General features: G+C 40.6%; 2 protein-coding genes across 2 annotated transcripts; both read right to left on the bottom strand.

Annotated features, from left to right (window-relative positions):
• Nucleotides 1-4,073: 4,073 nt before the first annotated feature.
• CLDN12 (claudin 12) lies at nucleotides 4,074-7,618 on the bottom strand. The gene is made up of 2 exons (XM_082499490.1): nucleotides 7,586-7,618; nucleotides 4,074-4,915 (listed from the first exon to the last, which is right to left on the bottom strand). The coding sequence occupies exon 2, from the start codon at nucleotides 4,891-4,893 to the stop codon at nucleotides 4,156-4,158; it is 738 nt and encodes a 245-aa protein (XP_082355616.1). The 5' UTR covers nucleotides 4,894-4,915; nucleotides 7,586-7,618; the 3' UTR covers nucleotides 4,074-4,155.
• Nucleotides 7,619-12,269: 4,651 nt separating this feature from the next.
• GTPBP10 (GTP binding protein 10) lies at nucleotides 12,270-25,144 on the bottom strand. The gene is made up of 10 exons (XM_082479620.1): nucleotides 25,061-25,144; nucleotides 23,964-24,157; nucleotides 23,779-23,870; nucleotides 22,550-22,694; nucleotides 19,803-19,876; nucleotides 18,785-18,837; nucleotides 15,455-15,562; nucleotides 14,853-14,930; nucleotides 13,762-13,885; nucleotides 12,270-12,995 (listed from the first exon to the last, which is right to left on the bottom strand). Exons 1-10 carry the CDS (start codon nucleotides 25,091-25,093, stop codon nucleotides 12,775-12,777), a joined length of 1,122 nt encoding a protein of 373 aa, XP_082335746.1. The 5' UTR covers nucleotides 25,094-25,144; the 3' UTR covers nucleotides 12,270-12,774.
• Nucleotides 25,145-27,280: the final 2,136 nt, after the last annotated feature.

The raw sequence follows: 27,280 nt of genomic DNA, 5'->3' as shown, positions 1-27,280 counted from the left end.
CCAAAAGGGTTATCAAACATTGGAACAGGCTGCCCAGGGAAGTGGTTGAGTCTCCATCCCTGGAGGTATTTAAAAGATGGGTGGACATGGTACTCAGGGACATGGTTTAGTGGTGGTTTTGGCAGAGTGACATTGATGGTCGGACTTGATGATCTTAAAGGTCCCTTCCAACCTACAAGATTCTATGATTCTCCAGCTGACATCGCAGCCAGCACAGCAGAGGGGAGAGGGCAGGAGGATGGCTAATGCCACCACCGCCTTTCTTGTGTGATGCAAATCTTACCTCTCTAGGAGAAAACTAACCCAAGACAGAAGTTTTCAGCTGGGCTAGCAAGTTGCACTGGGTGAGCGATGGCTGGGTGAGTGGCAGAATGGACACAGGGAGGAGGCAGGGCTTTGGGTTCGGGGTGAGGACAGCACTCTTTTCCATGTCCCACTGACACTTTGGCTCTGTCGTGGGGCTGAACCACATCCTGGCCCCCAGTCTGCACGCTGGCTGCTGGCAGAGAAGGGAAATCCTCTAGATTAAGGGAAATCACTCTCCTCCTTAGAAAGGAAAAAGGAACCCTAGTACTTCTTAGAACTAGCTTACAATAAAAATAAAGGGAAATTATAAATAATAGTCAAGCTTTCAGAAGGTGGCAGAAGGGGGTTGGCTTGGGTTTTCTGGAGGGGTTTTTTTTTTTTTGCTTTGTTTAAAGCAGCAGTCCTATAAAATTAGGGAGATAAAATGCAGTGTACACAACATTTTAAGCCTGTTAAGGCATCTGAAACAGTCTGGTAAATCTATTGATCAACATGAAAACAAGTAAAGTCTTTCATATTCTAGCAGTTACTGCTTTCCATAAAAATTAATCAAAAACTGCATCTGTATGAGAATGTTTTATTAAAAATACATATCTTGTTTCACATAAAAAGAACCAACACTGTAATTAAATACAACTTAAGGAGTTGGACAGGAATTACTAGAAAAAAATACAGATTCCTGTCATCTCAGAGCACCCAACCTTTGACTGCACGAGCCACAAATTAAAATCTTCCTGTGTTCAAGACCCAGAGTGCCTGTCCTGCACGCAGCGAAGTGCCCAGGAAGGAGCAGCTGGTCAGAGGCAGGGGTGCTAACCACTCCACAGCGGCTGTTCCCTGGCACAGACACAGCCAGGATACAGGCGTTCTTATCCCCAAATCCTGGGAGGCCTGTCACTCCCCAGCCCTGCCGCTGGGCACGCTGGTGAACTTAGCAAGAGAAATGCTGGAGTGGCACTCAGCTCAAGTGTCACAGGTTGGCCACCTCTTCTGTAAAGAAGGAGAAATACACCACAGCACTTCCAGTTAATTTCACTTAGTATCCAGCAGAAACTTACATTAACAGCACTGTTGAAAGAAACCCAGCCGTGCTTTGGGGATACAACATGATGCAACAGTCTTATTGATAAAGATGACCTCAACCAAAACCTGTGCTGGAATCCACGAACTTTTGGATCCCGGCTTTTCATAACTCAGATCCATCGCAGACTTTTGAAAAGACACAATTTGCAAAGCAACAAGTTATCAGCTTAGGCAGCAGCAAATACTGATTGAAAGTTTAGTGCATAAAAATGAAAGAACACAAAAGAGCTGTCAGAGATACCTGCTATTTAAAGTATACAGACAACACACTGGCTGCATTTACTCTCCATAGAAAAACACAAGTTAGCCAGGCTGCCTTTCTTGCTCTGGAGATGTTGAAGATTCAGCTCCTTTTAAAGTCAGCAAGAGATGTACTCATCATCCCTCCAAAATGATCAAAATGCTTTGTAAATTCAGGCTCAAAAAGCATACCAGACGCTGACTGAAAACTAACATTTACTGGCCAACTCATAACTTAAGCAAGGCACAAAGAAGAAAGACACAGGAGTGAAGGGGGAGCAACTTTACATGAAATTACGAACCAGTGGTCCCTTAGATGCTTTGACCTGACAAAGCATCTAAGCACATGGGCAGCTGAAACAGCAACAGTATCTAAGGTTGGACACCAGAGTTAACTGTAAAGCAAAGTTCAATTTTGAAGAAAAAACGTGGGCTTGCATGTACTTATATATGTTCTAATCCCACACAAGTCATGATCCGATTAAAAGAAAAAAAAGATACTTCATTTAACATCATACCTTGTAAACCTAAGAGGGTATTAAATTCATGTAACTTTAAAGGCCTACCTCCTTAAGTATTCTTTATCATCTACAGTGTTAATTCCTTAGACTGCAATTTAATCAAGAACTCTGCCTGAAAGGCCTGTCACTTTACTGACTATGCGGGGAATTTATGACAGAGCTCAGCTTCCTCCAAAGACAGCTAACATCTGAGTCTGCTAAAGTCCAAGGCCTACCAGTAAACCCCAAAAGATTCCCCTTAATATACTATTATTGCACAGATTGTAACAGAACAACATTTGCCCAGCACAGCATTTGTTCCCATCTCTAATGCTTAGAAAAGGAAATTAACTGATTTTCAGGACCTCAGATAAGTTTGCAGAACTGGAATTAGAGAACTCTTATTTGATTTTTTAGCAAAGCAAATTTGTTCTGGGATTAATGAAATACAAATATCCACTAAGCTCCAGAATGCCTCCAATCAAAATCACTTTCCTGACCAGAATGACATCTTAAACACAAGATCTCAATTTACCAAAATCTGAGCAAATTAAATACTTGACTTAATTACAACACTCTTCAACTCAGTGTCATCAAATTTCCAAGTAATTTCAAAGCCCATATTGAAAAGCTTTGATCCTTAGGGCTGAGCTGTTCTGCATTTTAGAAAGAAAAAAAAAAAAAACGATTTAAAGACACCCCAGGTTAGGAATTTATAATCCCTCCTCATCCTCATAGAGCTACAAGGTGAAGCTCAAGTTATTCAAAACCTCATCATACAGAAAATAGGAATCTGAAACTTTCTCTAGTTGTGAGGTGGCAGCATAGGAAATAACTGGATTTTAAAATACCTCAACTTGAAAGGTGTTGAAGAACAAGGCTGAAAAGGTTAAATCTTAATCAGTAATAAGCTACAGCATGAGAAATTCAACAACCATAAAGATCAACTCTGAAAAATACACAAGCTCATTGTTACTTGTATATACATTAAAAACCCTCAAAACAATCTAGATTTAAAAAAATCTCTCCCCAGGGTCATAATCCCCTTCCTAGAGAGATGTTGTTATAGCTTGTGTACAGTGTTCCGAAATAATCTTTCACAGTCTTCAGAATTCTTCATGGTTTTCTTAACCCATTTTACAGTGAGTGACATTTCTCTCCAGAACCGAGTAATACCTTAAAGCCTACTTGAAAATCCATCTTTAAGATGGTCTTCAATAAAACATTCAAGCTTCTAAACAGAATTTTTAAATACAAGTGGTTTTTGTTTTAATCGCAAAACAGATCTAGTGAATTTGCTGACTTATTAAAAAAGACTAGAAATAAAATTCACAAAAAAGTTTCTAGCCTCCAGTAAGTCACAAAATTCTACTACAGTACAGAAAAACATTATTAGTTAAATCATAGCTACTTTGAAAATATAGGGTAATTTGACCCTAATTCTATTGCAGAAGTTGGTAATTGGGTAGCTTTTTTCTGTGCAGCGGAAAACAAAGAATAGTGCTACAGAACTGAATGTCTGCCAAATTGCCTTTTCAGACATCACATCTTAAAACGTGTGCCTAAATGAACAAGAAACTCAGTGAACCCCCTGCACCCATTTCCACTGCCTGCATTTGGAGAATGCATGGGTGCAAGGGCCCACCTGTGTAGCTTTTACAATGGGATCAGAATCAAACAATAGCTTATCAAAATAGCAAAGAGGTTCAAACCTCCTTTAAAGTCAGTAAGCAGAAGTATGAACAGATAGATACTATTTTTAGTGTACTGTCCTAGCATTAGCAGCAATTTTGTCTGTAGTGAGTTCAGAGTTAAAAAAAAAAACAAAACAACAAAAGTAGTTGGTCAGGAAGTAACACACGAGAACAGCAACGGAGTTGCTGAACTCAGGTCTTCATTGCTTTGCACCTTGGAAAACTTGACCTTACAAACGACTATGCTCAGTACAAGGCAGCACAGGGAATCAAGCCTGCGATTTTCATGGTTTGAATGAGCACAAGAACTTGGCTTCCGAGACTTTGTCTTCTTAAGATGCATGTGACACAACAGGAATGTCAATTTCTATGGCAGAGAGGCGAGAGCGTGCAGAATACGGCTGAGAGGCATAGCTGTGCATGCTAGGAGCATGGGAATAGAGGGGCTGCCAGAACGGAGAAGGTAGGCTTTTACATGCGCAGTACCACAGAAACAGCAGAACGGAAGTGAAAAACAGACCGCCAGCACTGGCAATGGCAATAAATACAGAGATGTCAAAGCTAAAGACGGGCTCATATTTTCTGTTCAGGTAATTGTTGTAAAAAATGACCCAGATTGACGGAGTGAGACAAATGGCACACGCAAGCAGGAACAAGAGGCCAGCCACGAGATGGCAGCCTGCACTGTTTACAAGGCATTTGGCCAATTTGATGTTTGGCACACTGGATACAAAGGCTGTGTTACACATGCCAATCAAGCAGAGAAACAGAGCTGAGACAGCAGTTAACATACTCAGTGGAAGGGCAAACTGAAGAACACGCAAATCCAGTTGATCGACAGCAGTGTACCACTGTGGGTCGTATATCACACAGTCTCTGCTCCCATCAAAGCGAGCGCACTTAATCCAGAGTCCAGTGTAAACAGTGACATTCCTCTCATTCTTGTTGAACGTGTACAGTCTCATTTGCCTCCAGTTTGGAAGCAGAACTGCTGCAAGGAGTCCAGCTACTGAGGCTGTTCCACTGAGGAAGGCCAGTACTGTTGCTGCATGAACATCCCGGCAACCCATTCTTGCCCACAGAAGTCGTTTACTGTAATTAAAAAGAAAAATTAAAAGAAAAAAAAAGTCACTGGGTGAAAGTTTACAGACATAGGACTGACTATAGTTGACTTGTGCCAGGTTAATAAACTTGTGTGGTGGCTGGTAGGCAGTAACACTCTGGTACCTTCTTTGCCTTACACACTTACGTGGAGGTAACACTACTAAGTTCACACTTTAATGAAACCTCAGATTATTACACAGATTGTTATGATTGCTCAGCTGACAGACTGCTAAATTTGCTGTGTTCAAGATCAAAAAGGAGCACTTTAACATGCGATTCTACATGGCCTTTCACCTTGTGTCGCTGCATGGACTTTTCTGGAGTTTGAGTGGAGAAGGTGAGTCAGTGAGTGGGCGTGATTTAAAAAGTTCGCCTCTCCTCAACTGGCAGCTCCCTCTCTTTAGCCCAGATGTAATACCAGAGTGTGTATTCAGTCCTACCCGCACTGCTGCATGAGTAAGAGGGAATTACTTAAAACCAGTATCATTACACTGGACAAGGAATGCATATGCAGGCAGTTACCCACATTTTACATAGGCCAAGCTGTTGATGAGAGCTGTAAGCTAGCACACAAGGCACGTGCTTTTGAGTATTCACTATTATTTTTTCGAAAGCAATGAACAGTTCTTCCACACGACTTCTGCCTTTCAAAACCAGTTGTCCAAGTACATGAACAATTCCAGAAAGCAGATGGCTTTTCAGCTTTCCCATTTTCCTCTTCAGAGGAAGTCTAAAGAATACTGCTTCCTTTTCAATTTAACTACTGCCTGTGCACCTAGCATAGCCTCTTGCCTGCAGAGATCCAAGGAAACAGTCTCAATGATGGGTCTTTAAAAAAAAAAAAACCAAACTATTTCCAAAACAAAGACTCATTGATTTGAGTAACCCCATCTCTGGGTGCTTGAGATACTTTGAAGAGGCCTAATGCGTAACAGGCACTGAGGATCCATCCCAGAGTGTACTTGAAGCAAGACAGAAATTATAGTACCTAAAAATCAGCAGATACTTTGAAAATTCTCGCCGAGAGCCATTAAGCCATAAACTCCTAGTGAAATTTCTTCCAATCATTATACTGCATTGTGCTTATTTCTCTGAAGTCACAACACAATTCTTTAGGTACTAGAAGTTCTACTTAAGGCATATACAAATAACTGAATAACTGTATCTCAGAAAGGTTACAAACATGGTTGCAACCAAAGAGGAAATAGGATCTGATCCCTTACTATCCTTCTCACCTGCAAACATCAAATGCCCAGGGAACTTTTCAGATAAGGAATTTCCATGTATACTGGAAGCAGACTACAAGCATATCAAGCTATACAGCTAGCCAGCAGTTTATTGATTTATAGAGAAATAAATAAAGCCCAACTTGTTTCCTTAGAAGCTATTAGGCATTTATTTACTTTTTATGCCATCTAACCCTGAAGGATTGCAATGGTATGTGGGTAACATTTAACTGCCGATCATACTCTTTTAAAGAAGCACTGCCGAAAAGAAGTAATGACAACCACATTTATGCTAAAAATGGACTTTATTCATCCAAAAGATGGCATTATATTTTTGCTAATAGGTGACCACGGGCAAACTACTGTTCTCATTGCAGTAACCTTTTCAGATAGTGGGTCATTAATAGGATACTCCCCGGGTAGGGGGACCCAAGACTTACTCCCATCATAATTGATTTAATATTATGCTTAACCTCAGCTTCAGGAACGTCAACACAACCAACTTGCAAGGAAACAAAACTATAACAAATAAGCTTAGATCTAATATAGCATCAAATTTTGTTCTCCTCAAGCTCAATACTTTTACTCTTCCATAAAGAGTTTGCCTTTGCCTGCATAAAACTTCCATGCAGGCAGCATGTACTCTGAGTTACAGCTCTGCCAGAAGCAGCTGGAATAAGCACAAGACTGGCTGTTTTCAGAAACCCACTGTTTCTGCAATGTCATTTGCAATAGTACGTGATGAAAATCTGGGCAGTTAATGCAGGGTGTGCAAGAAGTGATGTGAGATTCACCCCTATTTTCTAATACAGGAGGAGGGAAGAAAACACCTATACTATATCAAAGTATAGTTATGGCAAGGATTACGCAGCCAGGACTTAGGACAGCATAGGAAGATTTGTATTTTTCTGTTACCTCTGCTGTACCAGTTACATGGACAGAAGACCTTAGTCTCTAATTCATCCCATAGTTGCCAGTTGTGTTTAGGCCACCCTAAATACCTTGTTTTTGCCGACCATTCCTGATAGATGCACCAAGGGTGGGTTCTTTGTTGCTGTTTTTATTGGGGGATGTGTGGTTTGGGGTTGTTTTAGTTTTTCTTGTGGTTGGTGATGGTATTTAGTTTTGGGGGGTGGGGTGGGCCTTGTTTGTTTTTAAAAAAAAAAAAAGAAAAAGGAAAAGAGTAAGCCTGTAGTGCTTCTCTGGGGGTAGAAAGGGAAAGACATGGAAAATAGCTCATTTTTGCCATCACAGGGTATCAGGGAAAAGTGAATTTGTAGGTAGATATCCGTGATCCGCCCCATCAGGGGAAACTTGTCCTATCTTCTAAATACTGCTAGCTTTATAGCTGCAATTACAGCTTCAGTTAAAGATCCCTGATTAAGACAGTAACAAAGCTGATGTTGTCATCTTAATTAAGATGTGTACTTACCAGCGGTGTGTCCAAATCAAGAGAAACCTTAGAAACTTTTAGAAGTAGGAAAAAAGGTGTTACTGGATCTAGGAAACAGAACAGGGAGAGAGTCAACATCACATTTGTTTCACGCAATTGCAGCAACAGTGTTTACACTGTAATTCAGAAGCAAGAAATCTCAGTTGTTTACATCAGGCGAACTCCATCACCTTCTACAATTGCCTCTTATTTAAAAAACAAAAACTACTTTTTTTCCTCTCCCCCCCCCACCCCCCTGATTTTTCCCCAGATCATGTTCTCTTTCTATCTACCCATTTCTGTCTTTATGCAACAGGTAAGAAGGGTGCAAAAAACTCCCTTTCTTATGAGTGTTACAAGACACAGAGATGTTCACATCCTGAATTTTATGTGTCTATCAAAAAAATCCATATAAAGTCATATAAAATGATTATTTCACAGAATCACAGAATTTTCAGAGTTGGAAGGGACCTCTAGAGATCATCTAGTCCAACTCCCCTGCTAAAGCAGGATTGCCCAGAGCACATTACTCAGGACTGCATCCAGAGAAGGGGACTCTACAACCTCCCTGGGAAGCCTGTGCCAGTGCTCTGTCACCCTCACCGCAAAGAAGTTTTTCCGTGTATTTGAACGGAATTTCCTATGTTCTAACTTGTACCCATTGCCCCTCGTCCTGTCACTGGGAACCATTGAAAAGAGCCTGGCTCCATCCTCCTTCAACCCACCCTTTAGATACTTGTATGCCATAATAAGGCCTCCCCTCGGCCTTCTCTTCTCCAGGCTAAAGAGTCCCAGCTCTCTCAGCCTTTCCTCATAAGGCAGATGCTCCAAGCCCTTAATCATCTTAGTTGCCCTTCGCTGGACTCGCTCCAGCGGCTCCCTGTCCCTCTTGAACTGGGGAGCCCAAAATTGGACACAGTATTCCAGTTGTGGCCTCACCAGTGCAGAGTAGAGGCAGAGAATGACTTCCCTCGACCTACTGGCCGCAATTTCAGATGTTAGGTTCCAGGCTGTGCTTAAACAACAGGGAGGAAAGGGTGCAATGATGTTTTTAGTGTCAGAAAACAAAACACAGGCTCTAAACTGTTTATCTGCTTGTGGTTCTCTATTTCTTCCTGGCTTCTACACAAAGGTTTGAAGGAAAAGGGAGAGTCAGGAAGTACTGATGATGCCTTTTCAATGGCTGTCCAGCTTTTCCAGAGGAAGAGAAATGATCTTCTTGTGGATTCTCTTTACAACCACATCTGGGATCCACACCACTGAGTCCTAAGAGCAGCTCTGCAGGTCATAATAGGAAAATCACTTTTCTACTGAACAGTGTCAGACCCACAAGCATATCATTACGTGACTTAAGAGCTACAACCTAAAGGTGAGTTTGCTGTACTAACATGTACAAACACACAGAGTTTCTTTTAAATGACCTGAAATAAACCTTTCAAAACCTGAATTATTATAACATTTATATATGCGCAGTCTCCTGGGGTGTAACATCAAAGAAATTCTTCTATCAAACCATCTAGGCAAGAGAAAGACCTTACAGCACACACTCATGCAACTCAAATTTTTCACTAAATGAGAAAGCAAATGCCCAAGTCTAGAGTCCTCCAGTATGAATGCTATTGCATACAAGACATGGAAGCTGACACAATCGAATCAGGCATCCCACTGGGTTTCCAACCAAAACTGCTATGAGTAAATGCAGCACTTTGGCAAACTAAATATGCAGGGCTGAAGAGGTCAGTGTCAACATGTCCAACTGCATTTGGAGGAGAAGTAGCAACTTTTTTTTCTTTTGCGTTTGGAACTCAAAAAAAAAAAAAAAAAGTATTACTGCGTAGCTCAGAGCACCTGTTTTTATTCACTAACATTTCTGAGCAATTTTCAAGCTTTCTGTGTATTTAGCAGCAACCTAAGCTGAAGTAAACATACAGACCTCCCTCTGTAGGGTCACACCCCAAAAAATACCAGCCAGTGCTCAGTAACTCCCATAATTAAGTAGAAAATTAGTACTGGCAAACAAACCAGTCAGAAAGGAAGCTATGCCCAGCCTAAAAGTCACTCCCATTAAATGATGAAAACCTGTGACCACCAGCTGTTGTAATAAACAGATACAGAGCAGGTATGAAATATTTAACAATATCCAACTCAGAAAGATCTCAATTTCTGCAGACGCGGACTTTCTTTTCTCTTCCTCTAGCTGTTTAGTCCAGCTGATTTTATTGTCTGTCACTGGTGATGTTGAATAACTAGGGACCTCAGCCATTTCTGAACTAGCTGTCCAAGGGAAGAAAGCACACTTTGGCCAGCATAGGTGAAACCCTCTCTTGCCTTGTACACTCAAGCTTCTTACATCCCAAGCATTTTACAGCTGCAGTACTTGAGGGTCTTATATGTGATCCACAAAAATTACCACCCTTAATACCACTTCTGGCACAGATTTTACCGCATGTCCTATTCTAAAGAACCACGTTACTGCAACAAGAGATGCTGTCTGAAGCTGGGTAAAAACTGGTAAATCATTAACTGCTCACAAGCTAAAAAAGTGAAGCAAATTTTAAAAAGGCATTTCCTAGAGACATAATTCAGCGATAAGTAAAGCCAGCTCTCTGTTCCCTTGTGTGGCCTTGAGAAGACCATACCTGGGAACTACTGCTGCTCTGTAAAGACCTGCAGGTGGGAGGTCACGGTAAACACCATTTATAAACAAATGCATTCTGAAGCTATCCATAGTAGTATTAACCATTTAAAAACATATTACGAGTTTTGGAGAACACGCCGCAGAGAGAGGAGACCAACAGCTATCCTGTTTCATGATAACTTGAAGTAACTGATACAGAATGAGTGCCACCAGTCTTTTTTTTTTTTTTCTTCTAAAAATCAATCACACAGTTCCAAGGTCTACAAAATTCCTATTAGAAATTAAATCTACACGTAAAGAAATAGAATTAACATTCCTCGCTAACGTACTAGGAGTTTCAAGGAAAAAAAAAACAACCACAACAACCGGCAGTACAGGTGATTATTTTACCAACCGATTCGGAAGGGGCAGATGCCGCACAGCCGCGGCGGAGGCGGGCAGCACCCCTCACCCCCACCCGCCCCGGGGGGACCGGGCAGCCCCGGCACAGGCCGGGCGCCGCCGACACCGCCTCACGGGGAGCGTACCCCAACCAAAGCCCACGAAACCTGTCGCGCTGCGAAGGGGACGGGAGAGTAAAGCGGAAAGGGCCGCAGAAATCATCCCCCCGCCCGACCCAACATGCCTAACGGCGGCGGCGGCGGGCGGAGGAGCCCCCCCTCCCCCAGCAGCAGCGGGCCAGGCCGGCAGCCCCCTCAGGGCCGGGCGCCGCTGGGACAGAGCCGGAGTCGCGTCCGCGTCCACCCCCACACCACACGCCCGCTCTCGCCGCTCACCTTCCTGTCAGAGAGCACCATGGCCGCTACGCTCCCCGATCTCCGCCCGCCGGAGCAGCTCCGCTCCCCTCTTTTCCTCCTCAGGCGCTTAGGAGGCCGCGGCCGGCGGCGGGACGCCCGGAGGGTTGTGGGGTTGTAGTCCGGCGCCGCCGCAGTGTCGGCCCCGCCCTCTCCCCGCGCACTACAACTCCCAGCGTCCCCCGCGCCGCCCCCGCGGCAGGGCGCTGCGTGGGGGCCGGGCCGGGCACCGGTCGTGCGACCCGCTGGGACCCCGCGGGCGGAGGGGACGGGGTCTTAAAGTGCATTCTTCAAACGCGTCAGTAAAGCGAGAGGAACCGGCAGCCGCTTCCCAAAGCAGCCGTTCACCGGGAGAGGCGTTGGGAGTCGGTCCGGCGGTCACCGTGTTGGGAGCGGCCCCGAGGTGCTTCGCTGCTGGGCTGGGCCAGTGCTAGTCCCGCAAGCCACAGCGCCCGAGCCTGGTTCAGTCCTGCGCTCGCTCATTGTCCGCTCGTCCCTGAAGCTCACATAACTCCTCATACACAGCTGAAATAAAGCCAAGCTGGCCCTGGTTTCAAACTTTCCCCCCCTTATTCACACGTGAGATTAAGACCAGTGTTCAAGAACTCTGACCAAAAAAAAAAAAAAAAAAAAAGTTATTTTCTACTATGAAATAAATGGAGCATCAAAAATTATTGACTGCTCACGCTTAGCTCTGGTGAAAACACATTAGGCCCAAACATAATAAAATCAGAGGAAAATCAGAACCTATACTAATGATAAAATAATTGTTTTATGAGAAATCATACCTTTCTTCCCAGACACGGCTTTTAAAACAAGGTGGAGAAGCAGCATTTGATAAGTATCCTTACAAACCAAAACAACATCAAGTTGAAAAGCCTTGATGTATTCAGTCTTATTTTGCTTTGCAATAGATTTAATAGCTTTGAAATAAAAAACACCCTGTACAATAAAGGACTTCTAACTTTTTTTTTCCCCAAAGTAAAATGTAAGTGTGCCTGCTCATAATACAAAAAGCTAGAACATTTACTATTCCCAAAAACGCATAGCTCTGTTGAAAAGCAGTCATCGTTTTCTTCACCAAAGAGTAACATATACCCACAACTCCATAAAAGGAGGGACTCCTAAAAGGAGTCCTAAACTCCTAAAAGGACTTTAAGTCTGGGAATTTGGCATCAGGATTTATATGATCAAGAGGACTACAGTAGGCACCAGCAGGTGTGGAAAAAAACCAGTAGACATCAGCCTCACGTTTTCATGCTCTAAGTCACTTCCTTGCAGCCATTTATTTCTGTTTTCCTTTAGATCTTTAAAAAGAACAAAACCCCACAATCACCTCAGAAGCTCTAGACCCTGGAAAACTGCCCATCAGAAATTTCCCCAGGTACTTCTGATATCCATGGCAAAAGATGTAGAGTGGTTGAACTTCCTCCTTTGCTACCTCTGTGGGTTACATTCCTTCCATTCATCTCAATTGGCAAAAAATGTTCCAGGGATCGTCAGTTGTTAAGCAGTGCTTTGAGTTGCACATATTTCGGTCTTTACTCTGTTGAGTCGGTAGCCAACATAAATCAGAAAAAACTGTTCTTTTCCCCACTGTGCTCTACCAAAGTGCCAAAAGAAATGGAGACAACGGGGAGGTGCAGAGAAGTGGGCAGTGGTAGTAGAAGGAACAAAAATTAAATGGAAGGTTGGCATAGCAATGGGTTCATGTACACGCTAAAAATATTAAAATGCATTGGATCCAGCCAAGAACGCTAGCTTCTATTCATTTGTTGTTCTTCTGAAGTTTGTAAAAGTAGTAGTTTCTTTTTATGATATTCTTCATTCTCCTGCTCGGCTTCCTCATCTATGCATTTTCTTATATGTGCTTTTAGTTCCTCAATTCCTTCTCCAGTATATGTAGATACAGGAATTATATCTTTGAATTCAAGTGTATTTGCAGGAATCATTTCTTCATGTAGTAAGTGTAAGAAATCTGAAAAATTGTATCGAAAGAGTTACTACAACCCCCAAATACTGTATCACTACAAAGCCCATAAAATCCCATTAAATTTAAGAAATAAACTTTAATCATTTACAGTAATAAACATAACTGCCATGAATATAGAAGTATTATTTGCTTAATTAATCTTTTAAAAAAATAGCTAAAGTGTCAGAAGATAAGCACTAACAGCAGTTATACCATACTTACACCCTCTTGAGAAGATTCTGCACCCTTCCTTTAAGATGAGTACAGAGAAATCCCAAGTTGCAGAACATGGGAGATGGATGATTTTAAGCCTTCCAGGTTCTTATACACTCCAGGACATAGGAAGAAATTCACCCCAATGTAGGAGCAAAACTGAAGTAAGCCCCTACGTAGGCCTGTCCAGAATTTTCATGTGTTTTGGCCAGTCAAATGATAAATTGTATATACATGTGTCTGTAAGGGGACCTTCAACGGAGGTTACTGTTATCCAAGATACCTAGACTGGAAATTTATTCTCCCTTATCATAGTTGGAAAAGATCTTCTAGGATATCTTTATTTTATTAAAATACCTCTCCAACAGTGAAGTCAGCACTACAGATGCATATAAACAGAGCTCTAAATGCAGGAAGTGGTTTTAAAACGTATGTTCAAATAATAAATTTAATAGCTGGCTTCACCTCTATTTCAAACAACTCCTTGCCAATGCAGAGTTACCCCTGATGAAATCTCATCACTACTTTTGTTGAAGGTTATTGTTGAGAGATAATTTACCTTGAGGATTCTGTAGTTGTTTCATAAGTTCATCCAAGTTATCCTTTGCACAAGGCAAATCCATTTTATTAATGGCAAGAAGTGCCGGCTTTGTTAGAAGTTCCTCTTTGTACAGCTCCAGTTCCTTAAAAGACAAGTAAGTTTGCCTTAATAAGTAATTGTAGTTTATCAAATGCTACTTCAATTTTACATCTCCTCTCTCATTTGTTTAATTGCCTAAATAGTCTTTCATGCTTAGGCAGCTGTGGGATTTATTCAGGTGCTCAAGGTTGCCGTATTGAAGCAATCTGACAGAAGAAAATAACGTTCAGTGATTTTTTTACTCAAACACATATTTCAGGTAAACAGGCTGGTTGATTCTGAAACAGCTTCCTATAAAAAGAATGACAGTTTTAGTTTCGTCTTTCTGATATCCACAAAAACTAAATCAATTTCAGAAAAAGTTCAGATCTATGAAACACATAAGCAAATTCTTTTGAGAGTTTTCTGATTCTTAAGCATTTTAATGGTTAATATCAGAAATAAAATCACAACCATGAATCAGATAAAAAGAAACAGCAAGAGCTGAAATTCAGAAGATTCATCATCATAAGTTATAAAGCTAGAGAGAGAACAGCTGCTAAACTTCAAATTATGTAAAATGTATTATTTTAATCAGAAGCAATGGCAAGAGATGGAAACACTGAATGTCTGCAAAGCTGGGGGCCTGATGTCTCATCTCCATTAGGCTATGCAGTAAAGGCATCAAGGCAGCAATTTAACTATATCCATATATTCCTACTTCCTAAAATGCTACCGGACCAGGGAACTGAAAATCACATACCTTTTCACCTTTGCTGAACTCTAAGAAATATCTCATATGGTACACAGATTAATGAAGGAACAGTTGTGCCCAGCATAAAATAGAACAGTTTCATGTGGACAGCTGAAAATAAAAATTTCACCATTTTGGAGAATCCTAAGCTTGTTAACCAGCCTTATATTATAAATCCAGAAGACACACTAACATTTAAAAGTTCTTGATCAAAACTGAGCCTCTTTCTTGGCTCAACACATAACTACAATTGTCAATTAGGAAGATGAGAACTTACCTTTGTTAGAAGCAAGATGGTTTCAAAGGCTGTTCTGAACTGAGTCTTCATAGACAGTTGAAACCCAGAAATATCAACCTGAAAAAGTTACATGAAAACAAGCTTTGTGGTATCAGATTATGTTACTGTATCAAGGTACTTTCCATCAACTACTTTGCAGTAAAATGTCCACATACGTGCCCTCATTACTGGGCAAATAACAGAGGGCAACTATACACCAAAGTAACATCACAAACACTGGAAACACAAACTGGTTGATTCTGATAGAGTGTTTCTCAAAGGTCTGATTTTTAAACCTCTCTTTGAAGGGGATCTTATAGAATAAAAAGAAGAGAAAAAAATCACTCCATGCTTTTATTATGCTTGGAACACTTCACTGCCTTAAATTAATTGGCAAATTTTAATGAAAAATTCTATTTAAGGATTCTATTTAAGGATCAGTCGTTTGACCATTCCATTCTGAAAACAGTATTACAGCTATATTTATCACAAAACATGCAAATTAAAAAGTATTTCCTAAATTCCAACTACACTGCATAAGATGCATTTTATGTACTGCACTGCCTTTTATTTCAATAAGCTGTAAATTTTATTTAACTTACAACAAAGAGAAGTTGTTTGGTTCTTTCCACATGTTTGAGAAATTTGTGGCCCATCCCTTTGTTTGCATGTGCACCTTCAATCAGTCCTGGGAGATCAGCTACTGAAATCTAGGAAAACATAAGTTGCAAACAAAAGATTTCCAACAAGCAAAAATGGTGATTTTAAACTATCAACACTTATTATCATTTTATATAAACAAAAGAACCCAGGCAAAGGAATGTCCAGAATCTCTATTTTGAGAGACTCCTTTTACAACTATGTGTATTCCTGGGAATTGTGTGGGGGATCAGTTCCCCTGCAGTATGCACTGCATACTTTTGGTACCAAATGTATTGAAACATTTGGTATCTACCATCAGAAGCAGATTTAAACAAAATACTACTATTACACAGACATTGTGCTCCTCATGTTCTCCCATCGATTTATTTATAGCTGTCTGCAAAGTAGAAAGCAGAGGGTAATACCACCTCAGCAGAGATCTTGCAAAATTTACCTATTAGCTGAGAATAAAACAGACTCCGAAAGGCAAGAAGATTAGGCTATCACGGGTGTATAGAATTCAAACTGTCACTGGAAAAGAAAATAAAGTCTGTTCCTTGGGGCTACAGAGAATCATCATTCCAAATGCAAACCCTCTTAACATTGTTCCCCCGAGTGTGGGAAGCTCCAAGAACTTGTCTTCTGCTCTTCAACTGAAATGAGATTTTGATTAGTGTATCAGCTTCCAATGAGAGCCCAACAAAGACTGCCACAATGGACAGGGATCTTGTCATTTTCTCTGCTGGTTGGGAGGGTTGTACACAGTTGTAGAGAAGAGCTGAGACAGACCATGAAAGAGCAGAATACTAAAACCCCCAAATATCCACTCAGTAACTCACAGAAAGCTAAGACAGTGAAGCAAAGAAGAGCAAAAGTCTTCAAATCTATCTATTACCCATTTAGACAGCCACTAGATCCGATTAACCAATGTCCAAAGCCAGCACATAAAAAAATTTCCAGTGTGCTACCTATTGCAGAAGGGGGCTTTGTGCTATAAGTGAGTGATGCTCTCACTCATGCGTCACACTAACTTTTAACCATTATGCATTTCTTAAGTATTTGAAGCCTTGCTTCAGAATTTGCCATCTACAGAGACATGAGACACAACTGGGTGAACCACAGACTTGTAACTAGAAACAGGGAGAGAATAACCAGAAAGTTAGATCAGAAACATCCACTTCCTGGTGTGATGTGTTTGGGTGCTGTAGTACCTTCATGACCACTTTTTTTCCCCAATTTTATTTCTCTTTCAAAGACTATTTTTTACAGAGCTCATAAAGAAATCCATATTCTCTCAAAACAGCACTTAGTTCAGATATTCTGGTAGAAAATGTAAATGGTTCTGCTAGTTTCGATGATCTGGGACTAAGACCCGAAGCCAGACTCATACTCAGATCCTCTACTTCTGTGTCTTTTCTTTTGCAAGTAGTAATGACAGACAGCACCAGGTAACTCGCATGTATTTTCTTCTTTATGATGCACTAAGATAAAATAAGCAAATTGCTACATATTTCCTTAAAAAGGTCAATGTTCTGTAGGGGAAAAAAAAGATATAACGAGCCAATCTCCCTTGAATGATACTGAACAGTCACCTCAATTATTGCTCTTAATTGCTTACGTTGTTTTGTTTTCAGCGTTTGTGAGAGCTGAAGTACTTCCTCTTACTCACAGATATTTCCTGTGATCACAATCACTGGTTCCCTTGATTTTAGAAAAAGAGATGTTTTGCCTATATAGTTCCTATATAGCACCCAACACTGTAGTATAAAAACCATGAACTGCAAAAACAGCCAAAAATTAGGGGCATTGGCTATGATGTGAAACAGGCTGCAGAAAAGAAAGCCAGGAGTGCAAGTAGTTCTCCTGCTGGAGAAAGACACACCAGTAAGAGCAAGAGGTCCTGATTCATGGCAGGTAGGTAGCTTTTTAAAAGGCTATAAATAATTCTGTTATTTGCAGCACAGTTTTCTAGGCTGTTACCCTAAACTAGCAGATAAAATGAATATAGAAAAAAATTCCCTTAGATGTGTGCATCTCTACAGGGAACCTGACAAACTAGACTTACTTCCTTTAATACACAGTTTTGTTAAAGCTTGTTAAACGAAGGTTTCAAGCATCAGCTACTGAATCCCCCTAAGATTATTGCTTTTGAAAGTGAAAAGAGAAGTTTTCTGTCTTTTCACATCTGAGAGGTATGCTTTTCCGGTTAGCTCATCTGAAACCCTTTTAGCATTTGTGCCTTTTATCTTGGAAGTGATGAGTCCAGTACTGCATGTATCATACACTTAAAAAACAAAACAAAACCACATCAAAGAAGATTCAAGCTTGAGGAATCAAAAAGTTTGCTGTAGTGTTGGTTTTCCCCGCTCCGTGGATACTGTAGAAAGGATTCCAGGCACCACACAATATCTGACAACTTTACCTGAAGAAGCTGGGTGGAGTTGTGTTCACAAAAAATAAGTTGGTAGGGCAGCCGCTCTACCAGTCCTCCAGAGCTACAGCCTACTACAAAAGGAACTGGAGCCAGGTACCTCACCTCTCAGGTAGTGCACTAACCCAGCTGTTCAGGCAACCACTATCACTTCACTTTATTTATTTATTAAAAAACCCCAAACATATAAACAAACAAACAAAAAAAACGAACAAAAACAAAACCACAAAAGGAAGTCAGAGCAGCCAACCTAGAGAGACAGAACAGTAAGTTATGGTAACGGGGTTGTGTTCACTAAATTCCCTGTCATTTACTACTGCAGATCTGCAGCTATTGGACAAATTTGCCCCTATTTAAAATCCGTTCTCAAAATGACTCATTCATTCCACAGCGAACTTACAGAAAATTTGCCTCTTCTAAGTAAAAATAACAGGTTAATCTCTGAAACAATGATTTTTTTATAATCCTAAACTTAACAAGAGTATGTTAGGACACAATAATCTCAATTCCGCACAGGAGCTCTCAACTCTAAGATTATAAAGCAGGATTAGAACCACAGAAAGGAGATAAGGAAAAACAAGAAGCCATTCATTAAAATGACTTGAAGTCAGCTCAGCATCATATTACTGCATTTGGCTATAAAGCTACCTTCTTATTACTTTAAAAAAATAGTACTTTCTCCACAATGTTCATTAAGTCAACGTAATTGCATTTTATATGTATACATTACAGGTACACATACAAAAACACCTACAAGTTTCCTTTTTCTTTCTGAAAAAAAAAAAACAAAAACATAAGCAACATAACTCACCATTATATACAACTTTAATGAACAACCAGAATGAACTTTCATACCAACCTGCTTATAATCCGTATACATGATCTTTCCTAGTTGAGGCTGTACTGTTGTAACTATGACAAGGGAAAAAAAGAGGAGGGAAAAAAACAACATTTTAAAAAATGTTAATGTTACAAAACATTTAAATGTTGCAGGATTTTCTCACTTCATATTTAAATGAAACAAATATTCAGTAGCAGAAAAAAAATAAGGCAAATGGGATGTTAAGAATTACTGGAAAAGGAATATAGAAAAAGCAAAGCAAGAGAGAACAAAATTAGACTACTCAAAAAACCAATGGTTCACCAAATCTTGGCACTGTGTGCAGTTCTGTTCTTGTCATCCCAAGAAGGGAATAGAGGGGCTAGAGAAGTCTCAGACACAAAAAGGATTATCCAGATTATGGAGTAACTTCCAAATAAAGAAAAATAAGGATAGGACTCTGCAAATTCAGAAAAAATATAAAAATGCTGTAGAGACTTGGGAGTGGTACAAGAAGGTTCGTAGGAATTATCAGTACTTGAACTTTTGCTTTTTAATTAAGGAATGATCAGATGGCTAATTCTAAATTACTGATAGAAAAATAATAAAAATGGCATTTTTCAGTGGACAGATTCAAAACCAAAATCTTACTCTGTTGCAAGAACAGGTGGTAGCTATTTCGAAAGCATACAAGACGTTTATGCAAAGGAACTTGATGGTTCATATTTGGCACATGGAGGATATTACACACCATGGAGAGTTTCGACAGAATAAAATGGGCTGAGACTAAAATAAATGTTAAATGGACCCTGAATCAAAAGGTGGAAGCATTATAAGGGTGTACACATGAAAAACTGAGGTGCTTAAAGGAATGGAACACTGAAACAGCAAGTTCTCTCTTTGTAGTATTTCTTACAACTAAAAATCTGTGTAACGTATTTAGCAGGCAACATGGTTATCCCCTATCCTTTATTATAAACCTGCAAACCAAGTCAGAGAAAAGACTTCTTGCTCTCATGGAAATATTACTGCTCTCAAAATAAGAATATGAACTTACATGCATAATTTGCAATCTCAGGTTTGGCATGAGAAATCTTGCTTAACAAGGATGATTTTCCTGCATTTGGAAACCTGGAAGGAAAGCCAGGATTTATACATTGAATAAACACACGTGTGATTCCTGTACATTTTATTACCTTAGTCAAACTCAATGTTACCAACTAATTTTTGCAGACTTATTTACTCAGATTTTTAAAAAAAAAAAAACCTAAACAACAAAACTCAGATAATTATGATTTTTTTTTAATCAAATCTAAATAATTTTTCTAAATTCAACAGTGCTTCCCAAGGATGCAGGCAAGAGAGGTATGTAAATACACATGTAATAGGTTTAAGGGAAACCTTTCAAAGTCACTCCGATGGAAATACAACATAAGCATCCAGGTCTACTTGAACTCAGTCTTCACATGCTATAGCTAATTCTGTAAATTATGTTTACATTCTAAACACCTCTCATGCAAATGCATCTCTCAGTTGGATTTACAGTCTTTTGGCATACAAATCACGGTTAATGAAACATTCTACAATTTAAGTACCAATGATACCTATGCTACAGTTTAACTCATGTAGCAAAGTATATGTAAACTCCCCAAGTACATCTGTATGGGGAGGAAGGGGGAAGAGCAATAGAGACTTTGTGTATACAGACACACACTCACTGAGTTTGTGTATGTTTTTAAGGCAACAAAGTTGTTTGAGGGATCCTGAAATTAGGACTAACCTGCTTTGTTACCAAATAAACCAAAAAGAATACCAGTGAAGCCCTAGGAGCTGGTCTGTGCAGACCTGACTGTTGTAACCTTTTCTCTTTACAAGGGATAGCTGTACCTGCGTACAACAACAAAAATGTTCCTTAAGGGATATGGTAGCTTTTACAAAGCTTCTTCACAGAATACACCTACTCATTGAAATGGAAACCTAAGTTAAAACCGAAATCATAACACATGCTTATTTTAGAGATTAATCTTGTGTAAAAGACACAATAGCCTTGATCCATGTCAAACTTGAAGCCAACGCTGACATCAGAGGATAGACTAAATTCCTTATTTACAGAATCATGGAATCATAGAATGGTTTAGGTTGGAAGGGACCTTAAAGATCATAGCACCTGCTCCATACAGGAGATCACACAAGACGTGTTCCAGTCAAATTCACAGACAGTTATTCAGCACAACATTTCAGTGCAACAGTGATGAAAAACAACTCTGTCTACAGGCAACTGAACATTGGTCACAAGATACAAAGGCATGCGTCACACAGAAAACCCATACACTATCCACTTGAATACATGCAGAATTATGACCTGTTAACAAGGACAACTCATAAGAACATGCACTAATGAAAAACAAGACTAGTATTACATAAAGGGGCTTTCTTAAAAAAGAAAGAGACATAATGACTCTTGTTGTAACAGAAAAACCACTGAGGATAGTTTTAATGTGCTCTGATGTTGAGAGGTGCCTTAAAGACATGCCGGAAGGTTACACTGGTCATATCCTCAAGTGAGTATTTTCTTTCCACTGAGGTACAATATGCTCTTTGAAGTTGAAATTGCTACCTACACTACACATCACAACCTGTCCCCAGCCTGATGGGCCTTTCTCAAGTCTGTATGTTTTTTACCTGATCTAATAGCAAACCACTTGCAAATCTACTGAAGTAAAAATAACAAACACAAAGACATCAAAGTACAGCCACAAACTATCAGAGGCTGATTCATACTCTCAACAACAAAATAATATGCTCCTCTTATTAATTGATAATGATTCTTTTAATCCGTTTTAAAGGGAAACTGTCAGCCCAAATACAAGCCAAAATACAAAATTAAAGCATCACCAGTGTCATAAAACTCCTATATTTTCCCACACTCTAAAACAAGAAAAAATTCTCTATCTGCAATTACTGAAGACTACTTGAAAATTATGTAACTTCAGATAAATCTGCTATTAACAGAATTATTTCTAATAAGCAAAAGAAGAAAAATGTAGGTAGAAAACCATACTGTCTTCAAGTTTCAATTCTTCAACAGTATACACCAATTAGACTATTTCCACCTCAAATTCATTGTCATTTTACATTTCCTATGTTTTTTATTAATAAGGACCAGGGCAGAGGGGGAGTGTGGTAGCTGATGCTGAGTAGACCAATACTTTTTGAACTGTTTGTTGAAAGTTTTCTCCAAATAAAAATATATTTATCTGCATTGTTATAAAGCAGCAACATTGAAATGCAAGTCCTGTTCTAGTTTGTAATTAGTTCCTTCCAATGTTCTAAGTTGTTTATTTGGGAGAGTAGGCTACGTACCCTTTGAAACTCTCTTTAAAACTGTTACTGGAAGGCTCCACTTGTGCCAGTACCCTAAAGTTGAAGATGCAATATGGATAGTGTTCTTGGCTCTGTTTCGCACCTCCTACTTACTTCATAAATATAAGCTAACAGTATTTCGATAATCACTGCAATTGCTAAATTCAATTATATTAATAATTATATATTTCCCTGATTCATGAAGCCCTTCACCCGCAAAAGCATAACCAATACATTCCAAATTTTAAAATTAATTTTCATAGGTGTTTAAACCCTATAGAGTTTAAACTCTACCTGATTTTTGCAAACTGCAAGTAATGCAAGTAGCAATGCAAATATACAGTAATGCTCATTCTCCAAACTCTCAAGTTTCTTCGAAATCCCATTTCAAATTTACTAATATCTGTTTTCTAATATCAGTTCTCAAATGACAGTACTTACCCAACTAAGCCAACATCTGCTATAAGTTTCAAATCAAGACGAACAATTCGCCTCTGACCTTTGCAAGGCAAGAAGTTTGTGACCAAAGAGCCTCCATGACCTCCACGAGCTGCTAGGAATCTATCTCCTGCTGCATTAAGCTCTCCTGAAAATAAATTCACTAGTGAAAAAGCACAATCCCCTGCAGTAGTTCAGTTGTGATTTTCCACTTAAATCTATCTTCAACGAAGAGACAATTTTCTGTACGCTTCCTTGCAAGAGCTGTGCACTCAGGGTCATGATATTTTTCCTTCTTTGGAAACAAATGAAAGCAATCAAACCCCAGTACTCCCCTCTGTCACATAGTTAGTCACTTCAAGAAAAGTGCTAAGTTCAATCAGGCAAAGTATGGCCAAGATGGTAGTTCTGAAGCCTGCAATTCTTGAATTCAAGAATGCAAGGAAAAATCTGCATTGACAGAAATGTGGCTACAGCAAACTCTTCAGATGTTCCATATTTTTTTATTAAGATGCAGGTTATGATATCTTCTTTAGGGTTAGAATGTTATAATAAAAAAAAAAAAGGCAACATTTGAATATATAATTGAAGGACAACTTTAGACACTGACATGCCTACATCATAAACAGTTCTTGCCACACATACAATTTTGTTAAACATCCAAATCAGAGTCATTTGTGAATTTAGTTTGAACTCTGAACAGCATTGAGAAGAAAAACTGACAAACTGCAAATGAACCACTGAGAGATATTCCAAGAGCACCATACAGAGAGATCATCCTGGTTACTACCAAGTACCACTCTTTAAAAAAGAGTAAAAAATGGAGAAGTATTTTAGATAACCTGAAATGTTGACAGTCAGCAAGGGTCTTTATCTTTTAAGCAACATCATAATTCAGTGAAGTTACTGGGCGTTTATAGACACAAAATTATGTAAGGTCATTAATGATTCTGTGGAGGATTTCAGGCGGCTTTCAGCCTGTTTGCAAGGACAATTTTCTTTCTGCTTCATATAGTGATAGAAACTGACTACTGCTAATTTCTATAAGGGATCCTTGCTTTTCCAACAATTTCTACAGTGTGTTTTTTGTCAACTCTTTGTCCAAACAAAGGAAAACACATACATATTTTGGGAGACGCGTAACCTTAAAACATCTTAGTGTTAGAAGCTGGCTAGATGCTATCAATAAATATGACAGTATCTACTAGATACATAAAAACAAAAGTTCTTACCAATCTGCTTGCCATCATCACAAAGAACTGAAATTCCCAGAGGCACATGAACTTCACAGTCTTTTCCTTTTTCACCTTTTAGTGCTTTAACACTGGGAGAAATCAAACCAGACTTAGTAACTTAAGCTGACATTTTGCTTTCTGGAAAAGATGTATAAAACAACTTTCATCAAACAGACTCTTACCTGCTGTTGGCTCCTGTTCCAGCTACAAATCGCTTCTGGGGATATCTGTCTCTTATGCTCTTTAAGGTAGTTCTTTCTCGGGCAACGAACCAGACATCACCACCTCTCCCTCCTTCCCCACCTAGACGAGGATAACCCATTCCACCAGTTCCTCCTCTCACATAGACCCGTAAATTGTCCATAAAGTTGCCATACTAACAAAACAACAAGTTTCTTATCAGTACTGATGTCGACAGAACAAAGTTAAAAGTTTATCAAGAAGTTTCGTTTGGGACATGGCTGAGACATCAAGGAACGTACCTGACCTTGAATAGGATGTGAAACAAAATGTCTTATGTGTTCTTTTGCAGTTGCTGACTTAGACATAAGATAGCAAAAAAGAGTGTATCCCAAACTAACCTTGGGTAACGCTAAAAAACACACCCCTTTGTGAATAATGAGCATGCTGATCAGGTACCTCCCTAAATGTTTTAAACATGAGCTTACATGCACATTTATAGTTAGAAGTGGCAAATTAATCATAATTAACCAATCAGCTGTATTTTACCGTTATAAACACTGGGCGGCTGGAAACGTGTAGTGTGCTGGCTGTTGCTAAATGCCCAGCCCCCCCTCATTTGAAACAAAAACAAATATCGCGACTCAGTGTGCTCATTGGCTCTCGCACAGCGGGTGAAGAACCCTCATTTAGGGACAGCAGCATTACGTTCCGTTTATATTTCATTTTGTAGGCACTGAAATCAAGGTGGCCAAAACTACTTAGATAGAACTTCGATGGCAGTAACGAACGTTCAGAAACCAGACAAGCATCCCTCCCAGACATTTTTCCAGGAGACATATTTGACGCTTCTTCCCCGGCAGCGATCCCTCACGGCCCGGCCTGCAGAGCCCCGGGCAGACCCGGCGCCCGGCGAGTGCAGGCAGGGAAGCGCGGGGGAGGCCCCGGCGGGTCACTCCGGGGGAAGGCAGCGACCCGCCGCGAACAGGCCGCGGGGCCGGGAGCAGAGCTGCCGCTCGCCGCCAGCCTTTCCCACCGCCCAAAACCTGCGCGCAGGCAGGGCCCCGTCCCCACCGCTCCCCGGGCCGGCCACACTGACCTTCCGCAGCACCGCCCCGCCGCACCGCACCATGCTGGGAGCCGCCGCCGCACGGGCCCGGCCTGCGGCGGCGGGAGGAGAGGGGCGGGCCGGGGCGGGAGCCGCGGCCCGTGAGGCGGAAGGGAGGGCGGGCCCAGGCCCCAGAGGTGTGTGTGGAGAGGACAGGGCAAGAGGGCGGGCGGAGTCAGCGCCCGGGCCCCAGGGCTGCGGCTGCCAGCCAGGGAAGCGTGGAGGGAAGCGAACCCACCAATCCCGTCACGCCGGCGGCCGCCATGACAGCCGCGGCAGGCCGCCTGCCGCCCGGCTGCGCATGCGCGGCCCTTCCCGCCATCGATCGCGCGCGGCTGTGGCGGGCCTTCGCCGTCGTCCTGCCGCGGCCCGGCGAGGCTGTTCCCGCGGGGCCGTTCCCCCCGGAGCCGCCGGCATGGCAAGGGAGAGGGCCTGGTTTGCTGCAAGGTGTCAGCTCCGCCCTCCGCCCCCCCCCGGCCCCCAGAGGGTCCCGAGTCGAGAGGTGCTGGGGTGTTTCGGGCCGAGGTGTGGGCAGGGGCGCCTGAGGGGAGAGCAAGGCCCCGGCTGCCAGAGTTGCGAGGTTTCAGGCGAGATCCGCAATGCCCAGCGGCGTGTTCTCCCTGGAAGCTGTGTGCCGATTAAATACAACATCTGATCTTGGCTTTGCCCATGCACTTGGACTCTAATTTAAAGGTTGTTGGTCATATTGCTAATGTGCGCTCCCTCAAGGAATTGGGACCTGACCTTTCAGCGAGGCGAGTTTTCAGGATAAGGGTGACCGTGTTGAAAGTACATGGCTTTAATGAGTGTGATGCCGCTTTGCATTTCTTAAATGAGAAATTATTTTGTAAATCATGACATTAGTAAGGTCAGACAGGTAAAATTGGTGAAAAAGTGCCCCCCAGTTAGATCTTGCACAAGTCTTTATAGATAAGTATTTTTCAGACAGTATGAGCATATTTTCAGTGGGTTCTTTTTGAAAGCACTTCTTGCAGTCTTTCCACAAGGTCCTACATTTCTCGGTTGCAGTTTTTAGCTACCTGAGGAGAGTCTGCACTGTTTACAGTAATTTAATACTAAAAATAAGTTCAACAAGGGATTTTATCTGTTACATAAGAAAAAAAAAATTGGAAAAGTGTTGTGCCATATACACACTAAATGGCCCAACAGAACATTTAAGCAGTATCCAGTATATCTTACAACATTTGAGTGTTGTCCAGTGCCACTTTAAGAACGTAATTTTGGTTTTGATAGCTGTTTATTAGTCTTGTTTCTTATTTGCTTCATGGTCTAAGACACCAGATTTTGAAACTGGATTTACAAAATACATGCAAAATAGTAGTTACATAGTTAGATTCTACTGTGTATTATTGTTTGGTCCTCATGTTAGCTGTAATTTTGCTTTATTTTGTACACTATAAAAATTGGGCCAATACCTAAATTTAAAAACCCTACCTATATGTATTTCTACATAGTTAATTAGGGCAAAGGAACCTTCAATTTGCTAATATTTTATATGTAAATTAGGAAAAATTTTTTTAAAAGAGATCGGGGAAGAATGAATAAAAAATCCAAATTCCTAATTCTCTGCTTTTCATCTGACCCACGCTCCTCTCTCTGACTTAAAAAAGCAAACTGTTCATTTTGCATCAGGTTTATTCAGAAGTAGGTACAGATGAAGTGTGGCTGTCATTCTGAATTATTATTCCTGATGGCTTTTGATAATGAATGAATACAATAATAGCATACTTCAATTGAATACAATTTTACAAAATACTAAAGTACAAAATGTTTGGGTTTTTTGTGTCTTGAAATGTCATATTCCATGGGAGTTTTTAGTATTTTTAGAAGGTCTTAGTCCCCTTTATGACCCTTTTATTTCCACTTATGTGTATGGAAAAATACATTCAAAAGCTTTTCACTCTGTTGACTATTACTGACCTGCTTTTTCTGCTGTTCTGTGTTATTTTTACCAATCATCAACTACGTATTGTGCTTCAGCTAAAAATACTTATCATTTTTACCAACAGGGCATGCTTGTATCATACTGTTATGGCCTAAGTTAAATCCCTCAAATTCAAAGTATGCCTTTCCTCAGTGCCAACCTGGACTGTAATTACTTATCTTTGAAAAGAAGAAAAGTGACCTGGCCAACCACAGACTCAAAAGCCTGGTCTCAATCTCATGCAAAGCTTTGGAAAAACTCAAAAT

Source organism: Vanellus vanellus (genome assembly GCF_965231255.1).
Source record: "Vanellus vanellus genome assembly, chromosome: 2".
Classification (NCBI taxonomy): Eukaryota; Metazoa; Chordata; class Aves; order Charadriiformes; family Charadriidae; genus Vanellus; species Vanellus vanellus.
Note: the sequence above shows the minus strand (reverse complement) of the source record. Positions and strands in the feature narration are given on the sequence as shown.